The sequence below is a fragment of the Ammospiza caudacuta genome, chromosome 21 (assembly GCF_027887145.1).
Source record: "Ammospiza caudacuta isolate bAmmCau1 chromosome 21, bAmmCau1.pri, whole genome shotgun sequence".
Lineage (NCBI taxonomy): Eukaryota > Metazoa > Chordata > Aves > Passeriformes > Passerellidae > Ammospiza > Ammospiza caudacuta.
In genome coordinates, this window is record NC_080613.1 from 4,132,382 (window position 1) to 4,155,620 (window position 23,239).

General features: G+C 45.5%; 1 protein-coding gene across 1 annotated transcript in view; it reads right to left on the minus strand.

The window, feature by feature from the left end:
- Nucleotides 1-23,239, minus strand: part of CFAP77 (cilia and flagella associated protein 77) — a 58,497-nt gene that overhangs the window by 14,576 nt on the left and 20,682 nt on the right. Inside the window, exons 2-3 of the mRNA XM_058818229.1 lie at nt 10,927-11,026; nt 9,328-9,550 (exon numbers count right to left, since the gene is read on the minus strand). Of these exons, the coding sequence (XP_058674212.1) occupies nt 9,328-9,550; nt 10,927-11,026 (323 nt within the window). The remainder of the gene's footprint in view (nt 1-9,327; nt 9,551-10,926; nt 11,027-23,239) is intronic.

The following is a 23,239-nucleotide window of genomic DNA, read 5'->3' on the forward strand; positions in this document are numbered from 1 at the left end:
TGCAAGAGAAATGGTAATTATAATTTGCAAACATTAGGCTGACACTTTTTTTGTGTATGTGTGTATAAATCCTGACAGCTGTGATTTGTGCCAGTGCCAAATAGTGCTCCGGCATGCAGGCAAGGGCTCACTTTGTGGCAGGCTGTCCTCAGAGCAGCAGCTCATTAAAACTTTGGAGAAGGAGAAGTTGCCGAAAACAGGAAGGCATCAGAACCATCTGAGAGGTTTTTGGTACACGCTTGTTGAAAGGCGTTTGAGAAGAGAGCCTTGGGTCTGACAAACTGGAATTTTAGTACGCCTCCCCGTTCACAGTGGGGCAAAATAATTGGTCATCAGTGACTACTAATTTGGTTTAGTAGCCAGAGGCATTTTTTTTCTTCCCAGAAAATCAATGACAGTGCCGAGGTCTGTTCAACGCGATTCAGCTCAAGACGGGTCCTCATTTAGCTCTTGATGCTTCTTCCACTGGAGACAGCTATTTTGTTAAAATAAAATTAAAATCTATCCATAATACTGAGCTCAGGGAGCCTCGCCCGTCACTGCCATGCTGCTCTTGAGGTTTCAAGGTTGTCAGTCTCCCCTCAAACTTATTTTCAAAGGTTTATACATCAGCTGCAAAAAAAGGTGCTTGGCTAAAGTGGGTGCAAAGGACTTTGCTCAGGAAGGGGGTTTACACCAGCTTGAAAGGTGCAATCAATTTGATTGCTAAGTTCTGTTGCAAAAGGGTAAAAACTTGACTAGTGAGTGCTTTTTTTTTCCCTGTGTAATTCAAAAGCACGTAAATATTTCAGCGCAGAGCTGAGCCTGTGGGGTTTGTGTGTGGCTCTGCAGCCAGGGCAGTGCTGGAGCAGGGAGCAGAGGATGGGTGCAGGCAGTGGCTCTTGGGGCTCTGCTCCAACCCCAGCAGCAGCTTCCAAGCTGCAGAATCTGGCCCTGCACAGCTGCTCACGCAACAGATCCATCACAGAATGGGATTTGTCCACGCCTGTGACATTAAAATTGTGCTGCTGCACCACTGCCTACGCTGAAACTTTAACCCTTCCTTGAAAGGTTAATGAGGTTACAGGGGGATTTAGTTCTTGTTGCTGTCCTTCCACCTAAGATGTGCTTTTGCTGCACAGTCAGGATCTGTCTTTGGGGCCTTCAGTCCCCAGGAGAGACAGCTACAGGTGCACCACTTTTATATTCTATATGCTGGGAAGGATTTGTCCTGTGACAGAAGCGTCCATATAGAATCTCCCAGCAAAACCACTTCCCACCAGCTCAGGTTGGTTTCTTATAGAACCAGTTCCTTATAGAATGGTTCTTAAAGAACCATTCTTTTCTATAGAATTAGGGTTGGAAAAGACCTTCAAGGTTGAGTCTAACCTGTTTCTTACTGGGGAACAGTTTGGTCTCCAGCACCTCTGCACTGTGGGGCTCATTGGGGCAGCCAGAATTAACTTGCTCAGGCTGTGTCTGTGATTCTGTTTGGGGCTCAAATGTGGGCAGCAGTGAGGTATTAGTGCTCAGGCCCCTCTGCCCTAAAAGGGGGCTGAGAACAGAGGAAAATTCAGGTTATGGCTCCCTTGCAGTGCTGCATTGCCTCCTGCCTCCCTGGTTACTGATGGGCTGCAGGTAGCAATCTATCTCCCATTAATTTGTCTGTGTGTAGCCCAGCAGGAAGCTGGGGTATGATTACAGCTCTGGCTCCTGTGTGAGAGCCCCGGCATCCCCCTGCAAACCGCGGGCTCTGCCTCGCCTTAATTGTTCCCCTTTGGCCCCTGGACCTGTCTCTTCTAACAAGGGCTGCGAGGAGGGCCGAGGTAATTGAAGTACTTAACCACGCTCCCCAGCACTGCCTCCTGCAGCTAATTAGGAAACAGGGCCGCTGGGCTCTTCATTATTTCTTTTAATTGTTTGTGGGTTTTGCATAACAGTGAATGGCAGAAGAGGGATGTGCGGTTAGCTGGCGAATCCTTGACTTTGAAATTGGTATAAAAGGTCACTTACAATTTGTTAAGGCTTTCATAAGGGTGAATTCAATTAGCAGCTGGAAGTCCCTGCACACACGTGTGTGGGTGTGTTTGTGGGGAGAGGGAGATGTGGCAAAATGAGCTGGGTGTGAGTCCAAAGGCTCCCGGTTTTCCTAAACAGCTTGTGGAATATACAGTGAAGTTACAGCCCCCTTACAGCTTTATGCTTCTCTAAATAGGTCCTGGCAATAAACCCATGGAGAGGCCCAAAAGATAATTTTTAAATGATCTCCACTTGTCCTCGCTTTCCATTAACTATTGAAGAAAATAACAAGAGAAAAATTGGTAGAAAACACTCAGGGACCAATTTTTTTTGCAGTCTTTGGGCTGGCAAAACTCTCAGTGCCAATAGTGGGTCTTCCACTCGTGTGGCAGCAGCGGGATCTGAGCCTCCACAGCACTGATTACTCTGAATTTCTGAAGCTTCTTTACAATCCTTGTCATTTGGGTGAGGAAATAACAATATAAATTATTTCACTGCGGGCAGCCAATGAAGCAGTGGCTTCTTCTAAGTGTCAGAGGATCTGTTATTTTGCTCAGAGGGCTCATATGTATAGAACAGTAAAAAGAATAAAATCCATTGTAAACATGCACTTTAAAAGATTTATCAGATGCTCATAGCTGTACTTAGGAGTACACATGGTTACAAGAGCACCAATTTGCTTTACTATTCCCTCCCAGGCCCAGTGAGATGCTTGCTTGCACTGGTCCTAAAAGCACATATGGAAACCTGTGTCTGGCAGTGAAGATACCAAGCCAGCTCTTACCCATTAAATAACTGGCTTGACAAGCTGGAATTGGTGTGCTCGCATTGATTTTAGGGTTGGTGATGCCCTTTGGCTGACTTAATTGAAGATTATTTAGGTTTGTCTTCAACACATTTGTCTACTGTTATCCTCTGAGAAAATCAGGTGTTTTGCCTGGAGATCCAGATCTATGGCTGAGAGTGAACAATGCTCAGTCTGCGGCCATCATCAAATGCAAAACATCCAGAGAAAAACCAAGAAAAAAACCACTCCAATGCTGAGCAAAAGAAATCAAAGCACGAGATCTTCCCCTTGACCTGCATCCCATGCTCGAATCTCTCTGGCTGGGTGGGAACATGACTTTTTTTGAAAGGAAAAGATGTTGATGAGGGCTGAAAAGCTTTGTTTTCACAGAAAGGATTCTGTGATTATTCCCCCCTGACTCAGGTTTTTATTGAAAAGCAAAAGTTGGCAAAGAAAAAGGTCCACTTGGGGCCAGAAGTAGCTCTAGATGGTAAAACTTTGGAAAAAATTCTTCAGCTGGCTGTAATCAATGGAGATAAACCCACAGACAACAGCCAGTGTGTGTGAGAGTAAATTACTTTCCTATTCAGTGTAAACCAATTGGTAATAAGGGATCTTAATCTGTCCTTCAGATCTTTTCTTTTCCCATCTCTATGGCTGACGTGCAGAACAGAACCTTATCCCAAACCATGACTTGGCTGTTTATTTTCTCTTAAACCATCAGCCTGAAGGAATCAGAAACTCTTTCAGCAAGCAAACCACCACTCTGGAGAGGAATCAGTATCCTCATGGTGCACTTAGGGTTTTTTGGAGGGTGTGACAGCTCCACCTGCCCAGCAGATGCTGCAGGCACCACCAGCACCACGGAAGGGGCTGGGAGCTCACACACCCAGGAGAAGAAAACTACTCTTGAAATAGAAATTCTTATCTTAGCAGTGTGAGAATGGTGGCAGAGGCACCAAGAGCCTTTCAGTGTGGGATTGGACAGGATGTGTAATTATCTGAGCTGATGGAGTCCTGTGTTTTTATCTCAGTTGCGTTTCTCTGTCGCCATGAGCCTGACAGTGATTCCACTCACTGTGTTATATTTTTATAATCTGTTTTGTCAGTCCTCAGGTTTTTCTTTTCCCTGTAAAACTTTTTTTCCCCTAAATGTTAGGATTTTGGTGGCTTTACACTCCCTTTGGCTTCCAGTGATCATGGGTCAGATGCACATTTGATGTAATACTCAATTTTATTGCCTGTCCAGCTTTTCCTGGTGGGTTCTTCCCAGTAACACATTATTTCCTTGACATCTTTGCAGCTGGTCTACATCTAGATTAGCTTTCTTTCCACAGCCATGTATTAGCAACTTGAAATGTTCTTTAAGTATCTCAAAAATAAATCTATACCTTTCTAAACTTTGTTCTGGCTGTGTGCAAACAGCAAGGATATTTTAGGTGGAAAGGCCACTTGCTAAGCAGAGCATGAGCATAGAAATCTCTCTTCTCTGAGAAGGTGAAAGACTGGGATGGTTGCAAATGATACCAATTAAAGAGGAGGTACTGGGTAACTGATGCCCTTGGCCAAGTGTAACAATTTGAAGAAGAGAGATTGCACTGACCAAATGCTTTGGAGAGGTGAGTTTGCTGCAGGGGCATGATGAAAACAGCTGCCAAAGGACTAAGAGCAGCTTTAGAGAGTGGGAGGTGGAATGAAGGCAGGAGATGAAGACAGAAGGAAAACGGGCTGTAAAATTCAGGAAAGGGACAGTTGAAGAGAAGGCAGGCAGTGGGGAGGGCCCAGCAGGAGCCCTGGGGATGACAGAGTGCCAGGGAAATCCTGCCAGCACACCCAAGGTCAGCCCAACCTCCAGGCCAACTGCCAAGTGCATGGCAGCCCGTGGGAGGCAGGGCTGTGGCCATGCAGCTTTGGAGCAGCTACAGGATGGCAGAGCATGGCTGTGCACTCCTCCTGCCCAGGAGCACGTTCTGGGGCACAGCAGGCAGGTTTAGGATGCTCACCAAGAGGTGACTGGAAGTTTTTCTCTCCTGGCAGGGCTGGGCAGTGTGTCCATGCTGAGGGTGCACTCTGCCCTGCTCAATCCTGGGGACAGAACTGGTGCTCAGGGTGCCAGCTGTGTGCTGGCTTCAAACTCCTTGTGTGACCTTGCACACATCAATAGCATCTAAAATCCAGCTGTAGACAGCATCCATGTCTTTGTGTTTATTTCTTGTTCCAAAAATGATCATTTAATGTTGGCTGATTTCAGTGCACAGGGAAGCTCAGCCAGAAAAGGTGGTCAGGAGGATAAATGTAGGTCTGGACACCTATTGAGGTTTCCAAATGCAGCTGGAGTGTCCGCAGTGAAGATCCTGGAGGTCTTCACAGACCCTCTGTGCCTTTAGGTCCCCAGTATCATCAAACCCAGCCCACTCAGTGCCCTGCAGCCTCCTCGTTGTAAAACAAGGTCATTATTGCAGAGTATGGGGCTGGACACACCTGTGGGGTTATTTTGAATGAAAAGACCTGGGAGGACAGCAGCTCTGTGATGTGCTGTGCTCAGAGCACGTGGATGGGGTTTAGCTCCTGGAGGGGACTGTCAAAATGGGAATTCTCCTTGGAAGATGAGCCTGTGGAGCTGTGTGTGCTGGGGAGGAGGGCTGGGAGAGCTGAAGCTGAGCCTGTGAGCCCAGTGCCTGCACTCAGGGTCCTCTCTGCAAAGTGTGCTTGCACAGGGCAGCTCCTGTGGAGCTCAGAGCATGAACTGGGGGAGCCTGGCTGGAGGATGCCCCACGGGGGAGGCTGGGAGCCCACCCCATCCTCGTTACTGCTGACCTTGGCACGAGCACTGCCTGCTGATGGATCGGCTCTGGAGCTGGACAAGCCCCTGGGGAACCACTGCATTATCTGTTATGTTCCATCAGTGCCTCCCCTGACCCCTCCCAGCTCCAAATGCCACAGGCATCAGGGAAGGAATAAATCTCTGTCTGCTACTGAGAGAGAGAAGGGAGCGAGAGCAGGAAAAAGGAGAGATGAAAAATGTCCTTTTTATGACTCTCACAACAAAGCTGGCCACGTGATTGGTAGCAAACATTACTCTGGGAAAAGGGAGGGAGAGAATAGGGGGGAAAATCAGCAAAAAGCAGAGCTGCTTCTCTCCCCTCGAAGGTGCCCAGGGGGAATATAGAGGGGTATGGGTGACCTTTGAAGGTAAATATCCCAGGAAAAGAAAGGAAAGAGGCCTCAAAGCTTCAGAGAGCTTGCTGCAGTGTCTGAGGCTGCCTGCTGAAATGCTGCACACACCGTGAGCAGAAAGCAGAGGCACAAGAGATCTGAGTTAGAGCAGCTGCAGGGCCAGGCAGTGATTAACAAGGCACTAATAGCAACCACAGCTTTGGTGCTTGTTTCATTTGGGATGATCCAGGAGAGCTCCAGCCTGTGAGCCTAGGGAGAGCTCCTGACCCTGGTGTCTCCAGGGCACAGAAGCCTTTAGCAGCACAGCCCAGGGCCTGAGGAGGGGCTGGAGATGAGTGGTGAGGGCTCAAGAAGCCCCTTGCCCATTACCCAGTGACCCCAGCCACGTTCCTGTGACAGCGATTTGGGTTATTTGAGTTATTTGGGTTCTCAGGGAAGCAGCGCAGCCCTGAGGCTGTGGGATGGCACCAGCTGCAATTCCCACTGTGTAGAGAGCTGCAGACTGGGCAGGGTCTGCACTGGGTTCTGGGCTGGGTGTCCCAGCTGCTTCCAGTGCCATGGGAAAGCACCTTTGCTCCCTGGCCTCCTCAGCCCCACTGTCAGTGCTGGGAGATGACAGGCAGGTGCTCTTCTTGCTGAAAAATTCACTGTACCCAAGAAGTTAATAGACCTCTAGATCAGATCTGTTGTTTCTTAAGGACATGAAGTGCTTGGAGCTGTGCAAAAAGACTTTTTGCCAGTTTCTTCTGCCCTCAGACAAGCATGTGCCTCACTTGGGAGCACCTTCCCAGCAATGAGATCCCAGTGAAACAGGGCTTAGAGTCCAAACCCATCTAAAATCCATTGACAACCAGGTCATTTTTAGGAAGATGGGTCTGGCTGTGACCAGGGATCAGCTTGTCCTGGCAATGCTCACCAAAGCTGGTCTCTCTAACTTGCCAGTCATGGAAAATTGTGTTAAACTCCTACTTTTAGTGAAATGTCTGTAACAACTCCTTGATAATTTGGTTTTATCTATAATGTGCTTTTAAAGTAAAGGGATAAATACAATCAGTCTGCATAAAAGGTAGCTATTAAGGAGAAGGCAAGTTGTACAATAATAACTTTCAATTAAAAGCCCTTTCTCACTACTTCTGCTGTTGTGGGGTCTGCAGATTTTCCTTAAAACTTTTGAAGGATGCCTGGGCTTCTTACAGGCAGCCATTTAACCTCCGTTTATGAAGAAATAAAGCAAAATTGATGTTGATTTTGGCCTTCATTGGGGGATACTTATGCAACATAAAAGCCCTTTTGCCTGCAATTTGCAGAGCAGCCCTGTCACATGGATGAGGGCTGATACTGATAAAGATAAAGCTTTATAGCTGGGGCATTTGCAGCTAACAGCAAGCTAATGCTACATTTTCATTTTGATGCAATTAATGTTAATGTCTGCTACGAAAATTGTCATTAAATACCATTTTAAAATCCATTCAATTTGCATATGCAAAGCCCATTTACTATCATGTAAAATACACGGTGCCGTTCATCATGTCTTTTCTCTAGAATTTGTAGCTGTTATTTTTCCGGTAGTGATTATTATCTAGCTCTTAAAATAAAAACCTAATGTCTGGTCCAGACCTGCACAGAGCAAGAAACCCCCCTGGGCTGCAGGAATTTGAGAGGCTTTGAGCACTGGTTTGTGCTGGAGTTGCACTGGCAGGGAGAAGCTTTTCTGCCTCTGTCCTGCTCCATTCTCAATTTTTGCCCAATTCAGAGCAATGAACTAAGTGGGAGAGAGTAGGATAAAGAACTTTGAACTGATCTTTAACTCCACCAATGTATTTCTACCAGTGCAGACAGGTAGAAATGCTGTTGCTCTGATTTTCTGACCCTGGGATGCCAATTTTCTGGCTGACAGCTCTTCATGTTCCTTTAGATTAAAGGGTTGGCATTGAAGATATTTTTAAGAGGCTTCAAGCCCATAATACTACAGGTGAAATGAGGCTGTGTCGTGGCGTGTATGTTAGATTCAGGTAGTTGATTATCTGACAGGAGTGTTGTAGGAATGTGCCCCCTGTTGACGGAGTGACAAAACTATCCTTTGTTTCCTTAAAAAAGGAAATAAACCAAGAAGTTTCTCTCCTCAATTAGGTAAAAAGAAACCTCATAGGATCAGGGGGACTTCCCCTCAAACTTAAGGAGAGACAACTGGACAGGAGCCAAAAAGCCCTGCTTGCGCAAATTACTAGAAAAAAGAAGATTACAAAGGAAGGAACACCTTTTGTGAGGTGTTTTACCAGGAGCAAGAACCTCTTGCCCTGGCTTGGGTTTTCTCTGTGAAGAGTTTTGTTATTTTGCCTTTTATTAAAACTTTTCTGTTTGCAACACTACCACAGAAGCCATCCTGCTGATTTTATGCCTTCTAAGGTAGCTGAGCTATCTTGGTGTGATATAAACCTCCAAGAGCTTATGAGACCTGGCTGGAGGAGACCATATATCAGGGTGTCATCAGACATGGATGTGATGCTGTGGCTCAGCATATCCAGCTTCAGGACACTTCTCTTTTGGGTCTGTGGTAGCTGAGACTGGGGAGGGATGTAGGTGTGGGGGTGGGTGTGGAAACCCAGGGCACCAGGAATATTTCTCTGTCTGCTCTGGGGTGCCCTGACCCCCAAAGGAGCACTAACTTTAACCCTCATTCATAGCAAAAGTTTCCTAGATGTCAATATAGACTAGAATCCACAAAAGTGTAAAATAAATTATAAAGAGTAGTGTAAGTGTATCACTTAGTGAAAAATCTAGGTTTTGAAATTTTTAGTATGTTGTAGGTAGAAGCAAAATAGAAAGCATAGTGTTGTCCTAAGTTTCTTCTTCATGCTTCTTCTTCCTACTTCTTTGTAAGTTTAAGTAGCATTTTGTAATTAAGCAAAAAAGTCCACATTGAAAACTCTTTGAAATCAGTTATGAGTTAAAAAAAATAATTTAAGTGTCAGTTCTTAATTAGACAGTTTAGTCTTAAAAACCTTGTAACAAAAAATCGTTAGCCATTTTGTGCCTTCTAATGAAAAGCTGCCAAACTCCCAATAATAAAACTATTTTAGTAATAAAAATAAGAAACAATTAAAATGAAATATTAAAAATTAAATATAAAAGATAAAATAAACAATTTAAAATCATTATAAAATATAAAATAAACAATTTATAAAGTATAAAAGAAACAATTTATAAAAATAAAATAAACATTAAATATTAAATTAAAATAAACAAAATTAAAGCCAAACACAAATTACTGTCTCAAATACCTTCAATCCAAACCCAAAAAACCCCCAATAACTAATACCCCCACGGGTAGGAAGGGATAATTTCATGCTGAGGAGGGCCCTTACCGTGGTGGCTTGCCAAAGGTCACGCCTGGGGGTACCTTGCCCCCATATCTGAGGATGCCCATGTCCTTGCAGCGGATGTCCATGTAGCCATAGTACAGAGCAAACTCCCTGGCTTTGGTGCAGCCTTCATCCACAGCTGCACGGCCCATGGCCACGAAATCCCGCGGCATCACCCTCTTACGGGGGTGGGCCTTGGCCTTCACTGTGTCCCAGTGCCCTATGGCTGGAAGGAAATGGAGACAAAGAGGAGCAAACTTGGTTAGATCCTTGATTGATGTGTGTGCACCGTGCATAGGGGTCTTGTGGGGCTAAAGTTCATGGCCATGAAGTCCTGAGGCATGACCCTCTTGTGGGAGTGGGCCTTGGCCTTCACTGCATCCCAGTGCCCTATGGCTGGAAGGAAATGGAGACAAAGAGGAGCAAACTTGGTTAGATCCTTTTGGGAAAGCAGATTGATGTGTGTGCACTGTGCATGGCCATAAAATGCCAGGGCACGACCTTCTTATGGAGGTGGGCCTTGGCCTTCACTGCGTCCCAGTGCCCTATGGCTGAGGTAGAAGGAAATAGGAAAAAGAGGAGGCAGCTCAGTTAGCTCCTTTTGGGAAAGCTGATTGATGTGTGCACCTTCATGGGGGTCTTGTGGGGCTGAGGTTCATAGACACAAAGTCCTGTCTTGGGGCATGACCCTTTTATGGGGTGGGCCTTGGCCTTCACTGCATCCCAGTGGCCTATGGGTGGAAGGAAATCGAGACAAAGAGGAGGGATGTCAGTTTGATCCTTTTGGGAAAGTAGATGTGTGTGCACTTTCACGGGGGTCCTGTGGCACTAAGGTTCATGGCCACAAAGTCCTGGGGCATGATCCTCTTACGGAGGCGGGCCTTGGCCTTCACTGTGTCCCAGTGGCCTATGGCTGGAGGTGGAAGAAAATAGAAACAAAAAGGAGGCAACTTGGTTAGATCCTTTTGGGAAAGCTGATTGATGTGTGTGCACCGTGCATGGGGGTCTTGTGGGGCCAAGGTTCATGGCCACAACGTCCCAGGGTGTGACCCTCTTATGGGGGTGACCTTGGCATATGGCTGGAGGTGGAAGGAGGAGGCAACTTGGTTAGATCCTTTTGGGAAAGCAGATTGATGTGTGTGCACCTTCATGGGGGTCTTGTGAGACTCAGGTTCCTTTTGTGAGCTTCATACCCCATCCTACTGCATCCCATACCCCATCTGAATTGGATGTCTTCTCACCTTCCACCATGGCTTGCTCAGTGTGTCTGATTTTACAGGGAAATTGTCCCTAAGAGCACAAAGCAGGAGCCTTGACAATTTTATGACAGTGCCCAGGTGCATCCCATTTTGCAGGTGCATCACATTTTGCAGGTGCATCCTCCCTGCTTGGGTATGTGTGAGCCTCTGAAAGTTTCCAATGTGACAGAGAAACTTCACTGGTCACCAAGCAATTGGGGTGATATTAATGAAAGTGGGTAAATGTTGGAGTTCTACACCTCCAGCTTGATGAGAAGTATTGAAGAGCCATGGGAAGGAGAGGAGACTTCCTACTAGCATTAGGATTTTGTTGCAAGTCTGTGGTTTAGGGGCAGTGTCCTACCTTCAGGGACTCCTCCATCTCTCTTGTGCATGTACATCCCATAGGTAAAATCAGGGCCTGGCAGGGAGTAGCAGTTCCTCATGGGCTTTCCAAGTTCTGGCTGCAGAAAAAGGAATAGAGAAGCATATGGAACATTAATAGAGAAACATAAAGGCCTTTTCTGATAAGATAAAGCCCCTGAAAAGAGAAGTTTGTAATAGAACACAGCCACAAGTACTAGGAGTTTCCATTCGGCAAGGGCTTGAATCCCACTTGCAGAAGTGAGTGCCACAGTGCAAAAAGGAGCCTAAAGAATGCTGAATTTCACACAAGTTAGGCTTTGAGTTATAAAGAGACCTAGCCTTGCTGGAAATAGGGATCCTGACTCAATAGATATGAATTTGAAGTCTTCTTGTTTGGTTAATCTCTCCTTTGGTGGGGATGCCCAGCTGTGGTGTCTGCAGCTGGTCTTAACTTTACTTTGAGTTATTTCATTTCCAAGTTCTGCATCCTCCCAAAAAACTGACATAAACTTCCCCAGGCACAATCACATCACTGCTCCTGCCTGGGAATCATCAAGACACAAGGCATGCTAGAGGAGGAGGAGGAGGAGAAGGGGGATGAAGAAGGGAGAGCAGAGTGAGGGTTAATAACCCTTGTCCAGAACAGGCACCCTTCCAGAGGGCTCTATGGAGGTCTTTAAAATGTGCTTGTAATTCCTCCAGCTTTTACACTTCACACTCCAAAGGAAGTGTGGCATTTTCACAGCTTTCAGGAGCAAAAATTCCCCAGAAAATGAATTTCAGGGACCTGCCCTGTGTAAAACTGCAGCTCCTTTGTTGCAAACAGCCCTTTCTAAAAACCATCCACCCAGGGATGTGATGCAAGCACAGTTGCATTTCCTCACATCCCTCCTGTGAGCCACAAGCACAGGGAGGGACTGTCCCCTGTCCAGCACAAGGGGACTGAGGGGGGTTTTAGTGCCACCAGGGCTGCAGTGGCAGTGACAAACCCTGTGTGCACTCTGTGTGTGCCAGGAGCTCGTGCAAAGCGCTGCCAGCTGGGATAAAGGAGCTTTCACTGCTGATCTGCTCCCCCTGTATTTACAGCTATTTTTAGGGTGGTTGTGCAAGGGAAATGGTGGCATCTTCCTCAGAAGCAGGAGAAAAGGCATTTTCCTGGGATCACCTTCTGATAATGGATCAGGGAAGTGAGATCAGAAATCTGCTGTGGTGGCAAAGGTGTGTCAGATGGGAGAAAAATCACTGAGAAACTGCAGTGCAGGAAAAGAGGTTTGTAACCTGTGGCAAAGCTGCTTCCAGACCCTCGAGTGCAGAACTCCGAAATTACACTTAAATTTATTTATTTAAAGAGTTCCTTCTGCAGAGCACCTGAAGTTAACACAGTTGGGTGTTTACTCCATCACAAAATGAGTGCATGCTGTTTCCTTTTATGATCAGATGGCATTTTACAGTCACTTTGCACTGAATAAATAAAGCTGAAGGTGCTGGATAATTAATTAAAAAAAAAAATCTGGTCCAATATGTTGAACATGGAGAGAATCTGTGCCTGAAGAAAAATCAACGAGCTCACAAGACTCTGGTTGCCTGCCAACATTTTTTACCTACAAAAGCAAAGAGGGGAAGGATGTAGCAGGAATGAATCCTGCTCAGTGTAATCCACAATTACAGCCTTTCTCATTCATAAATTAGCAAAATGCTGTTTCCAGCTCATGGGCTGGTTTCATTTGTTTGTCCTGAGGCATTATAGGTGTGCTCTATCATAAAGCAGAGGGGAAACTGAGCCAAAGTTGATGCAGAAGGTCTTTTTTTTTTTTTTTCCCTTTCTCCCCCAGTTCCAGCACTGTTCCCTGTGTTCAGGTTTAGCCTGTCACAAAGCTGCTTGGCTGGAATACAGATCTGTCTGACAGCTGTGCCCATCAGCAGACAACTTCATTAAACCTCATTAAGATGTCATTTCTCTGCCTTATTTCCCACCTCTTGGCTCTAATTAAAACCGTCTCTCTCTGCATCCCAGGCGGTCCTAATTTTCTCTGGGTACCTTCTGCAAGTTTTCTCCCTTTACGACCTCGGTGAGGAAAATCCAGCATCCTAAATGCTGTTTATCTAGCCAGTTTGGAAAAGAGAGCTCTAGACCTTATCCTGAAGCATTCCCAGAGCACCCAGCAGAGATCAACACCTCTCAGGGCTGTTAGAAATGATCACTGAGGCTTTGTTTGCTCTTTCAAACTGTCTTAAGGGCTTGGCTGATGCATCCTTTCCCCTTGGACATGATAATTTTCCTGGTGTGTCTGGGCAGGGTTTGGAGGGTGCCATGCTCCCACTGGTCATGGTGCTGTGCTGGGGGTGTTTGATCAGTGGGGATCCCTTGGTTGGCTGAAAAATGAGTGCTGTTGGGTTTACTGAGTTATCCTGAGCCTTTGCCACGTAGTTTCTAATGTCTGCAGCCCTGGGCTTGAGCCCTGGACTTGTATTTAGGTGTTGGAAAATGTTTGCTGTGGAGGAAGAGGAAGGCTCTGAAAAGGGTCTGTTTCTAGAGGTGGAGGCATTGCAAAGGTTTAAAGAAGTGCAAAATCTTTAAGGATTCCAGGTTTTGTTGCAAGACTTATTTGTGTTCTGTCCCCTGGCGTTCATGGCCCAGCAAAACACATTGCATCAATTTTCTGAAGATGACTGAGAGAGCTGGGAAACATGTCCACACACAGAGAGGTCCAGAAAGAGACTGAGATGTGGATTTTTAATCCCTGCCTCCACAGCCTTTCCCTGGGAGGGGCTGCTGGGCAAATCCCTGAATCCTCTGAGTGCTCTGACTCAGCCCTGTCCCCTCCTCTCTGGCTCTGCCCTGTGGACACCTGCAAACTCTGTGCTGGTGCATTTTCAGCCTGCCAGGCCCTGCCTCCTTCCCACCTTCTGTTCCCCTTTTCATTACACCCCCTTGTACAGTAAAGCCTCCCGTCACGCTGCCATTACTATTATTATTGCAGATTTACTGCACTTGCAGAGTGAAGTGATTGCAGTGACAAGGCCCAGCATTTTTCCCTCCTTCCCCCCACGACAGCTTGAAATCAAGCCCTTCATTTGCATTTACATGATCTTGCTGTGCAGCTTATGAGATCGGGAGATTTATTTGCTACTTAGCTTGATGTTTGATTACACTCTAAGAAGGCAGTGAGCTACAAAGTGCAGGGATACATCAGAACTGAGCTACTGAAAGCCTCTGGGGGACAGTAACTCAACATCAGGTTTAGGTAGATGAGAAAGGGAATGTTCAGTGTTTTGAGAAAGGCAAATTTGATGAGATTTTTTTTAAAGGTGGAAGGAAAAACTTGCCTTTTTTTTTTTTTGTGTGTGTGTGTGTGAGAAAGTAAAACAAGAATGTTGTTATAAAAACACACCTGAAAAATCTGGGTTTGTTAGTGCAGAAGAAATCCTAGCAGGGGCTGGAGGCTGCTGGGTTGCCTGGTGCCAACTGCTTGTAAACTTCCACTCCCAAGAAGATTATTAATAATAAGTTGGCAGTTGTCTTCGAAGCTTTTCATAAGCATTAAAGGTCAAAGCCAAAGGAAGTTCTGCTTGATGGACTACCACAAGATCTGTCCCTGATTTATTTAGCCTCAAAGTGTGCCACTGAGCATTAATATTCTGTAATAAAGGGGAAACTGAGGCAGGGAATCAGTGTGCCCACGCAGGACAGCAAAGGGAATGGAGTTTGGGCTGGGGAGAGAAGAGAGTGAGACCAAATCATTCTGGTCTTCTATAAGAAGAATCTTTCCCTTTCCAGAGAAAAGGGTGATGCTTGGGCAAACTGCTGCCCTTGGAGTCAGAAGTGGCAAAGCTCAAGGATCTTGCTGTGAGTTTAACTCTTTTCATTACAAATACTCCAGACAGATCAGCCAGAGCACATCCACAAGTGCAATCTCCACTAACCTGTGCTCCTCACTGACCTGCCCTGGGAGCTCCAGCCTTATTAGACACCAACCTTTGAGTGTCAGGTGTGGATTTGAACCATTTTCCCCTCTAGAAGCTGTGTTTTGTGTAAGGCCAGCAGCAGAGCTGGTTAGAGAGGACAATGAGAGAAGACAGGCAGCCCTTCCAGCCCATATTCTCCTTACACAACCCCTTGCACCATTCCCTTGCCATTTTCTTTCTCCCAAAAAAGCAGGAACACCAACAAGCAAGGGCCACACACAGAGTCAGACACAGAAACCCCAGTCCAGGCAGCACCCACTGTCTGATACACTCACTGCACTTTCCAACTGTTTGCACTTAGCTTTTAGTCTTGAAAATTGCCATGAGATATGCTATAACAATTAATCATTAAAGACTTAAGAAAGAGTATACCCCGTTACATAAAAGACTCCAGTGATGATCTTTATCCAACTTGTAAAATGGGCAGACTTGATGCCACCGAATAATTTCCCTCTCATCTGCACAAAATCAAGAATGCAAGTCAGACTTTGAACCTGAAGTGAACACTGCGAGACCAGCTTATAATTACCAAAACTGAAAAAAAGAACAGCGTTTTCTAATGAATGACAAGCCACTAGGTGGAAATCTAATTTGGTCTAATTAAGCAGCCTTTGTGAGGATTTGTCTTTAGATGAAAAGAAGGAGCCAAAGAGATCTAAATGCAAATGAACTCTATCATTTTGGTTTTAAAGGGCCAGGCAGGTATGAAAGTATTTGTGTACACAATCTTCATGGGTGTATTCACCTTCTAGTTTTCCACTGAAAAATTCTGTTTGCCCCAAAATTCTGAGACTCTGAATATTAGTCACTGTTTAGGGAGTTAGCAGATAATGATAATGTAATGGAGTTAGCAGTACAGCATTGCAACAGTTAAAACTGCAATTCTCTGTAACAAGAGTGCTGTTTGAAAATGGCTTCAGAAAAAAAAAATTAAAAAGAGATTTTTTTGCTAAGGAGTCAGATCCGAGCTCTGCCAAAAAAAAAAAAAAAAAAAAAGGATTTTTTTTGCTAAGGAGTCATCTCCCAGCTCTGCCACTGTGGATGTGTGGCACTGTATAACTCTCAGGTCTTCGGGGGCACCTGCTGGACCCTGAGCTCCTGCTCAGCTCCTCAGTGTCAGGATGAATTACTTCAGCATTGATAAATCACCAACACCTTGCCCAGTTGTGCTATTTCTGCTGATTCTGCCGACATCTCCACGCTGGGAGCAGCCAGGCCAGGTACAGCCCCAAAGGCTGAGGCTCACCGAGGTGTTTGACTCTAATTGAGATGGAAATATTGAAAATGATCTTCTCCTGCTCTATTAAATCTGCTCCTGACTTTCAGATAAATTTGTGTCTGTGTAAGGTTTTTGTGCCAGCACTGAAGGTCAAAGCAGCACGTGTGTTTCTGTAGAGGGTGTCACAGCTTGTGAAGTTCACATCAGCCCTCGCCTGCTCTCAGTCCTGAGGAAGAAACGTGGGCTGTAGTCAGAAGACAAAGCCCTTGGCAGGAGGGATGGGTTATTCAGGCTAAATGAATGTGCAGGTTACAGCTGCTGCTGAGTGAGGTCTTACCTGTGGTGTCTGATTTTTCTGGAGTTACAACTATCATTCACCTCTAAGAGCAGAATGGGCCTGGGATAGATTTGAGGACATGTAGGGACAATGGCAGGGAGGTTTGGGACAGCATGGGGTGGTCCTGGAGCAGCTGGATGGAGAAGGACTTTGCTGAGTCCTTGTTCTCCCTACAAGAAACATCAGTGGGAAAACAGGTATGGGTGGACAGATCAGTGTGGGAAAAACAGGAAAATAATTCTGTCTTTGATGTAGCAGCAGATTTGGGAGCTCAGAGTATAATGTGGGCAGAATAACACACAGCAGCTTGGCAAAAAAAAAAAAAAAAGCAACTTTGCCATGTTTGCTGTTGACTTCCCAGAGAAGAGTGGGAAAGGGTGTAGTGGGGTTGTCATTTCCCAGAAAACCACAGCCCTAGAGACACCTGCTGTGCTGCAAACCCTGAAGTCAAATTCTGCCAGGGAATGCTCTTGCTTAATGCCTGGCTTCAATGAGGACACTGAGGTTTGGCTGAGAGAGAGATGTGGGCTGCTTGAGAATGAGAGAAAATTCTCTAATTGTTAAAGAGAATGGACAATGGCTATTTTTTGTTTGGTTTTTCTTTTTTCTTTTTTTTATTTTAAGGTTCGGTCCCTTTTCAGCACTTATGACCTTTTCTTTGTGTTTCATCCTTAATAATATCTGTTCTTTGAACCTCCCCATCTGCTACTTCAAGAAAAATCCCTTTATGTTCTCAAGACCAGATGTTGGCCCAGATTATGTCCAGAGCAACTCAGCTCAGTGAAGCTGCTGCTTACACCATGTAACTCCCTGCTGCTGCTCCAACTCCATACAGGTAGTTTTTATTTGACTCGCCTGCTTTTATATGGGTGCAATAGAACATACTAAGCTAAGGGCTGCCAGTGTAACCTTCATATAAGTCACACTGACATTAAAGGAGTGGAATTCAAGTGAGAATTTGTCTGTGGGCCTTTCAGAGCAGACTGGATATGACATTTCCTATATAGTAAAATAGTTCCCCAGCAGCACAGACCTCTGATTCTTAGGCCAAATTAAATCCCTGGCTGCAAATGAGATACTGGCTGCCTTGAGAGCTACCTGTTATTTCACAGCAGAATTTGTCTGAAGTCAATACACTTGTGGTACCTCCTAGAAGGAAATTCAAATATTTTAGATGAGGAGGCAACTTGTTAAATTCAGGCTGAACCTCTGGTTCAGGAATCTCTCGGCTTTCACTCAAGGAGAAACTCTAATCTCTGATCAAAGATGCAGGAACTTACCAACTTCAGTCACTTCATGTACAGAATAATCTCCATTTTCATTAGAGAACAGATAAAGTTTTTGCTGTTAAAAAAGGATGCTGTTTCTTTAATGTAATAAAACCTCAGCAGGACAGAACATCTTTACTAGACTATCCCTCACTATTCCCACAAGAAATCAAATATAATCCTATTTAAGAAGCTTTAAATAATTTTGAGCTTTCATATTGACTTATTAAAATGCAGCTTAAAAAATGCCTTCCTTGCAATCCCTTTACAAGGGTCAGGGATATAAAATTTGAAGAAATATGATTAGTAGATCAGTTGGAAAGATATGCGGCAGCTTCCAATTTTATTATTTAAAACTCTCTTTAGGAAGAAAAGGTGATTCTGTAAAAAAAGTGGCACCATCTCCCTGAAGGAATCCAGTCCTGGGGCTTCCAGTCCTGTCTCCTGCATTCAGAATTCAAGACTTGTGCCAGGTTTTTCTTAGACCTGAAGAGCCCTTGCAGCTGGGATAGGAGAGCTGCATTCTGTGTGCTCCTAGCCCAGAGAAATTGAGGCTTATCAGGCTCAGGCACAGAATAATCCAGGAGCACCTGTGGCCATTCCTGCCTGCTTCAGAAGACAAAGTGATAACAGAGATGCAAATATGCCCCAGAGGACAGAGCACAGGTACAGCTTGGCCCCCAGAGCCTTTCTTTTAGCACCTGCACACTTGGAGAGATGAAGAGCTGTAAACTTTCAGATGTGGGTTGGAGTGGGATCATCCCCTTTTTCACTTTCTAAACACTACTTGTTGGAATAGAAAATTATGGGATGAAACAAGGCTCCTGCTGTGCTGACTGGAACTCTCTGCAGGGTGAGCTGTGTCTCCAAGCACCTGAATCCTGAGGGGTCCAGGCAGAAATCTTCTTCCAGCACATCTCAGTCCAGTTGCCCACATTCATCCCTGTTGAGTTCAGAGGAAGAGCAGTTCCCCTGGGATCAGCAGGGTTGTAGGGATGTAAATGATGAGACAATTTGACCCTGCTCTTGAAGAATATTAAATACAGCAGACACTCAAATCGTGCTGTCAGTTGGGCACAACTCCCATTAAGCACTGAGGGCCTTGTGCTGATGCAAGGACCTGCCCGAATCATTTGCTCTGTCCTACAGCAAAATGTATTCAAGCTGCTGAAATGTAACTGCAAAACCCAGGCAGCAAAATCACACCCTGCCCATTACACTTACAGCCAGCTGCTGTGAAATCCTAATGTGTCAGGCTTTCTCCAGGAAATAAGGGAACTAATAACTTTACTCCTGCCTAAGGCTGGACTTTGGTCAAGGCTGTCAAAGCTTCTATGATTTTCCAGTGTTTTTGAAAAAAAAAAAAATCCATGATTTTTGACATTTTGTGCGTGTGAGCAAGCAGGGAGCTGAGAGAGCTGAACTTGCCAGGGCTGCAGTGCTCAACCTTGGGTGCTCTGCAGGACAAACACCAAAGGGTCCTGAGCCCACTGGTGCCTGATTTCAGCTCCTGAGGAGGTCAGGGGCACTCAAACAGGGCTGACTCCTGCCCAGAGTTTTCTCCTGTGGCAGAAAAAGCACCAGTGACACCAAAAGCAAGACAAGCAAGCACTGGAGAGAGCCTTAATCCTCCAAGGGGCTGTCATGAGGTTTTTTCCTGCTCCATCTTTGTAATTTTCTACATTTAGGACAATAACTGTGAAACTGGGCTGAAATAGAATGGGGAGTTGCTACCAATGCTTAAAACCACTCATTTTCTCTAGGTTGATCTTATTAATGGTGCTAAAAACATGGCAGAAGTTATGTGGCTTACAAAACAATGCTTGCTTTCTTCACTCTATCTCTCTCTATATATATTTCTAAAATTCCCCATAATTCTACATCTGACTCCCTCATTGCTTTCCCCACCAAATTTTCTCGATACAATTCCAGCTCTGCTTTGTTCTGCTGTTTTCCTCTCCAGTCCCATTTTATTTTTTTTTTTGAAAGGATAGAACAGAAGGGGTTGGGTACTGCTCAGGTATGACATACATGAGCAGCCCAATTGCTTTCAAAGGGGCAACCTTCTGAGGCAACCAAGAGTTGGCTCGAAAAAGTCACTTCCTAATTGCATCATATTTGCTAAATCAGACATTTTACATACTGAAAAATTCTCCATGTTCCCTTCGTGCTCAGCCATTACAAAAGGCTCCTGCTCTGCTGGAGTTCTGACCCATATTTTCCCTGTTGCAGCCCAAATTTGGTTGCTAAAAGGTAAAAAAAGAAGGGGGAAAAAAAATCTCTGCCTCATCACATCCCTCCCAAGCCCTGTTCAGCTGCTGTGGTATTTTCCTTCATTATGCTGCTGCCTCAGACTGTAAACCTCTCTAATTTCCTACATCGCAGCTATTTATTTAAATGCTAACTCGCATTATGAAGTGATAATCCACAAGCGCAGGAGATAATTTATGAAGCATTTAAATTAAGAGGAGCAGCTAATTGGGAGCATGTGTCTTATAAGCCTTGCTAACACCAGAAAACTACAAATTAGGGAGAAAATGGAAGATATTTTTATCTTGCTTTTTTCCTTTTGTAATGCACTGAGGAAGAATATTACCATACATCACACAAACACTGCTGCTCACAGAAGTCTTCTGTTGTTGGCTTCGTAGTTACTGGAACACACAATGCTCTCATTATTACAAATTCCTCATTATAACACACAGAATCATCTCTGCTCTCAGAGAAGGTGGAACGAGGTGGGGTTTTCTCCAAATAAAGCAGAATAAATTTTCCAGGAAAGGTCCCCTTCTCAGCTGCATGCATTAATTCAAAAGAGCTAAGACTCCCTTGTTATATAGCAATGTTAAAGTGCATTTAATTTAGGACTGCATCACGCTGTAAGAGTTTTATAGGTTTTTGTTGAAGTGGGAATGAGCATAAAATGGCTGTGAATCAGGGAAAAGCAAATGTGCTGCAGCCATAAGGCTGAGGGAAGGTGTTTTGGATGTTCTCTTCAGATTTTTGACACCAAAGTCACAAACTTTGCTTTCACTTCAGCTTTGAGGTGGTTTATTCATTAAAAAAATTAATATTGACCTGAATCTGAATAGCAATGTGCCCCATGCTGTGCAATTCCAGCTGTACAATGGAGATGGCTCCACTAAATGCTGCTGGCATGGGCTGAAGGGAAAGGGGGGCACCCAGGCCAAGACAACAGCATTGGGGAAGGTGATAATTATCCCAAGGTCACAATCCTGCACCAGAGTCCCTGGGAGGAGCAGGGAGGTGCAAGGCTGGGTGTCCTCAGGGGGCAGCTGCTTTTCTCTCTAAGTGCAGTGCCCCTTTGGTGGGGATTTTTTGGGGTATTTGTGCTTTGATCAGAGGAATTCCACATCTGGGATGTTCTCCCATAGGAGCCAGAGGGTTTCTCTGCACTCCCCAAAGAGTATCCCAGGCATCCAGAGGATTCCATGAAGACAACTTGAGGGATGCTCATGGCGTGTGGAGCCTGAGTCTGACAGTAAAAAGATGCCCAAAGAGCATCCTGGGCATCCAGAGGATTGCATGAAGACAACATGAGGGAGCTCATGGCATGTGGAGCCTGAGTCTGACAGTAAAAAGATGCCCAAAGAGCATCCTGGGCATCCAGAGGATTGCAAGAACAGCTCTGAAGGAGCTCATGGAATATGGAGCATGAGGCTGACAGCAAGGACCACCTTAACATGGACCCTCTGCCAGCCTTCAGCAACCACTTCAGTTTTTGTACAGCTGTACAGTGAGATCTTTAGTTAGGATCCTCCTTTACCCAGCAAGCAATTCTTGTGGCTCCCTTGTGTGGCTGCTGGAGACAGATTTGCTGTTAGAGTGAAATATTGTGTGCACACCCTGCCTGGCAGGGTGCTTGGGAAGCACAGTGAGATCCTTGGACAGAGGATGCTCTGGCAGAGTGTGTGTGAGTCCAACCCCTGTACATGTCTAGAAAATACCTGTCTCTAATCTCTACATTCTTATTTTTGCTCTTACAAATCTCCCTTTCTGTGCATCCAGGCAGCAAACAGGCTCTGGCATTATTGGAGCTGCTCCTCGATTCGGAGGAAACCATAAATCTGAAACTTCAATCATATCTTTATGATCATTCAGCAAACAGAGATGGAGGATTTATTCAACATGGGATAGCAAAGGGGAAACTGCAGGGGGTTATTGCAGGAGATATTGGTTTAGCTAAGGCAGAAGTGCTCCCCTGGGCCTCTCTAGGGCCGAGCCAATGAACAATGGCACCAATGACAATAACAAGGCAATTATGGGCAAGAGGGTGAGGAGGGGGTAATGCTTTGTTAAAGATAGAGCTAAGATTCCAGCATGGTGTCTCTTTTGTGTGCTTTAGGAACTAAAGGATGGTGTGTCTGCCTGGGGTGGGCTTATTAGGAGCTGGTGATCCTAAAAACACAGCCAGTGCTTCAAAGTGCCTGTAGCCTGCATGTGACTGTGCTGCTCTTAGGAATTTATGATTATTTCCTCCCTAATTAAATAGGGCTGGCAATGGGTTCCCCTAATCTATGTGCACTCCAGGGTAGGAGATAAGCATATAAACCTCTGCTGAGGAAGGTTTGTCTCTCTGGCTGTGCGATGATGTTGAGTTTTCTGCATTTAGTACTAACTCTTACTCCCAGGAGGAGACTCAGGGGATGTCTGTTGGCCACAGTGTTGTGCCACAACCACTTAAACAGCCCTTCCACCAATTTGGCTTGGAAAGGCTGTTTTGAGATGACCCTGTGACCTGTGCCCAGCCTTGCACTGCTCCCATCTTCTATCCTAGATGATATTTTTAATAACAATAGCCAACTTTCAAAATCCTGACTGGGGAGAGAAGCTCAGCCCTTAGGTTTCAAATACAAAAAGACTTCTGAACAACAAAACAACATCTGCATTTGCTGTTATGGGGATCAAAGTGGGGAAGCACTGGAGGGGTGGCTCCTGTAGGCTCAGCATTGTCCTGGGAAGTTTCCCCAGTACAAAATGGGAACACAAAAGCCATGGCAAAAGGGGTGGAAATGCCCCTGGGCGAGCTGGATCCTGCCATTGCTGCCAATGGATGGGACCTGGATGAAATTAGCATCTTTTCAGGGTGCAAGGGACACAAACCTTCTTTTTATTTTTTACAAAAAGATGCGATGGTGCAAAAGCAGGAACCCAACGATCCATCCCCACCTGTCCTGCCTCCCCTCCCCTTTCTATTACCAATTTGTCCCTCTCTCCCTTTCCCTCCTGAGCCCCAGGGCGGTTTGTTTTTGCCTGCAGAAGGAAGGTTGAAATATAGCGGAGGGGTGCAGGCAGCTCTCCCTGTGGCCCTGCCCCTGCTGGCAGGAATGCAGACATAAAATAACCCAGAGCCATCCGTAACCTGTCGCCAAAGCCCCTCTCCGAGGTGAGAGCTTTCCTCCCTGCCGTGGCTGTTAGCTGCAATGTATTTCTCCCTGCACTAAGCACCGTCTTTCCCAGGGCTGCATTACAATGATTTATAAACCCCATTTCTGGGGAA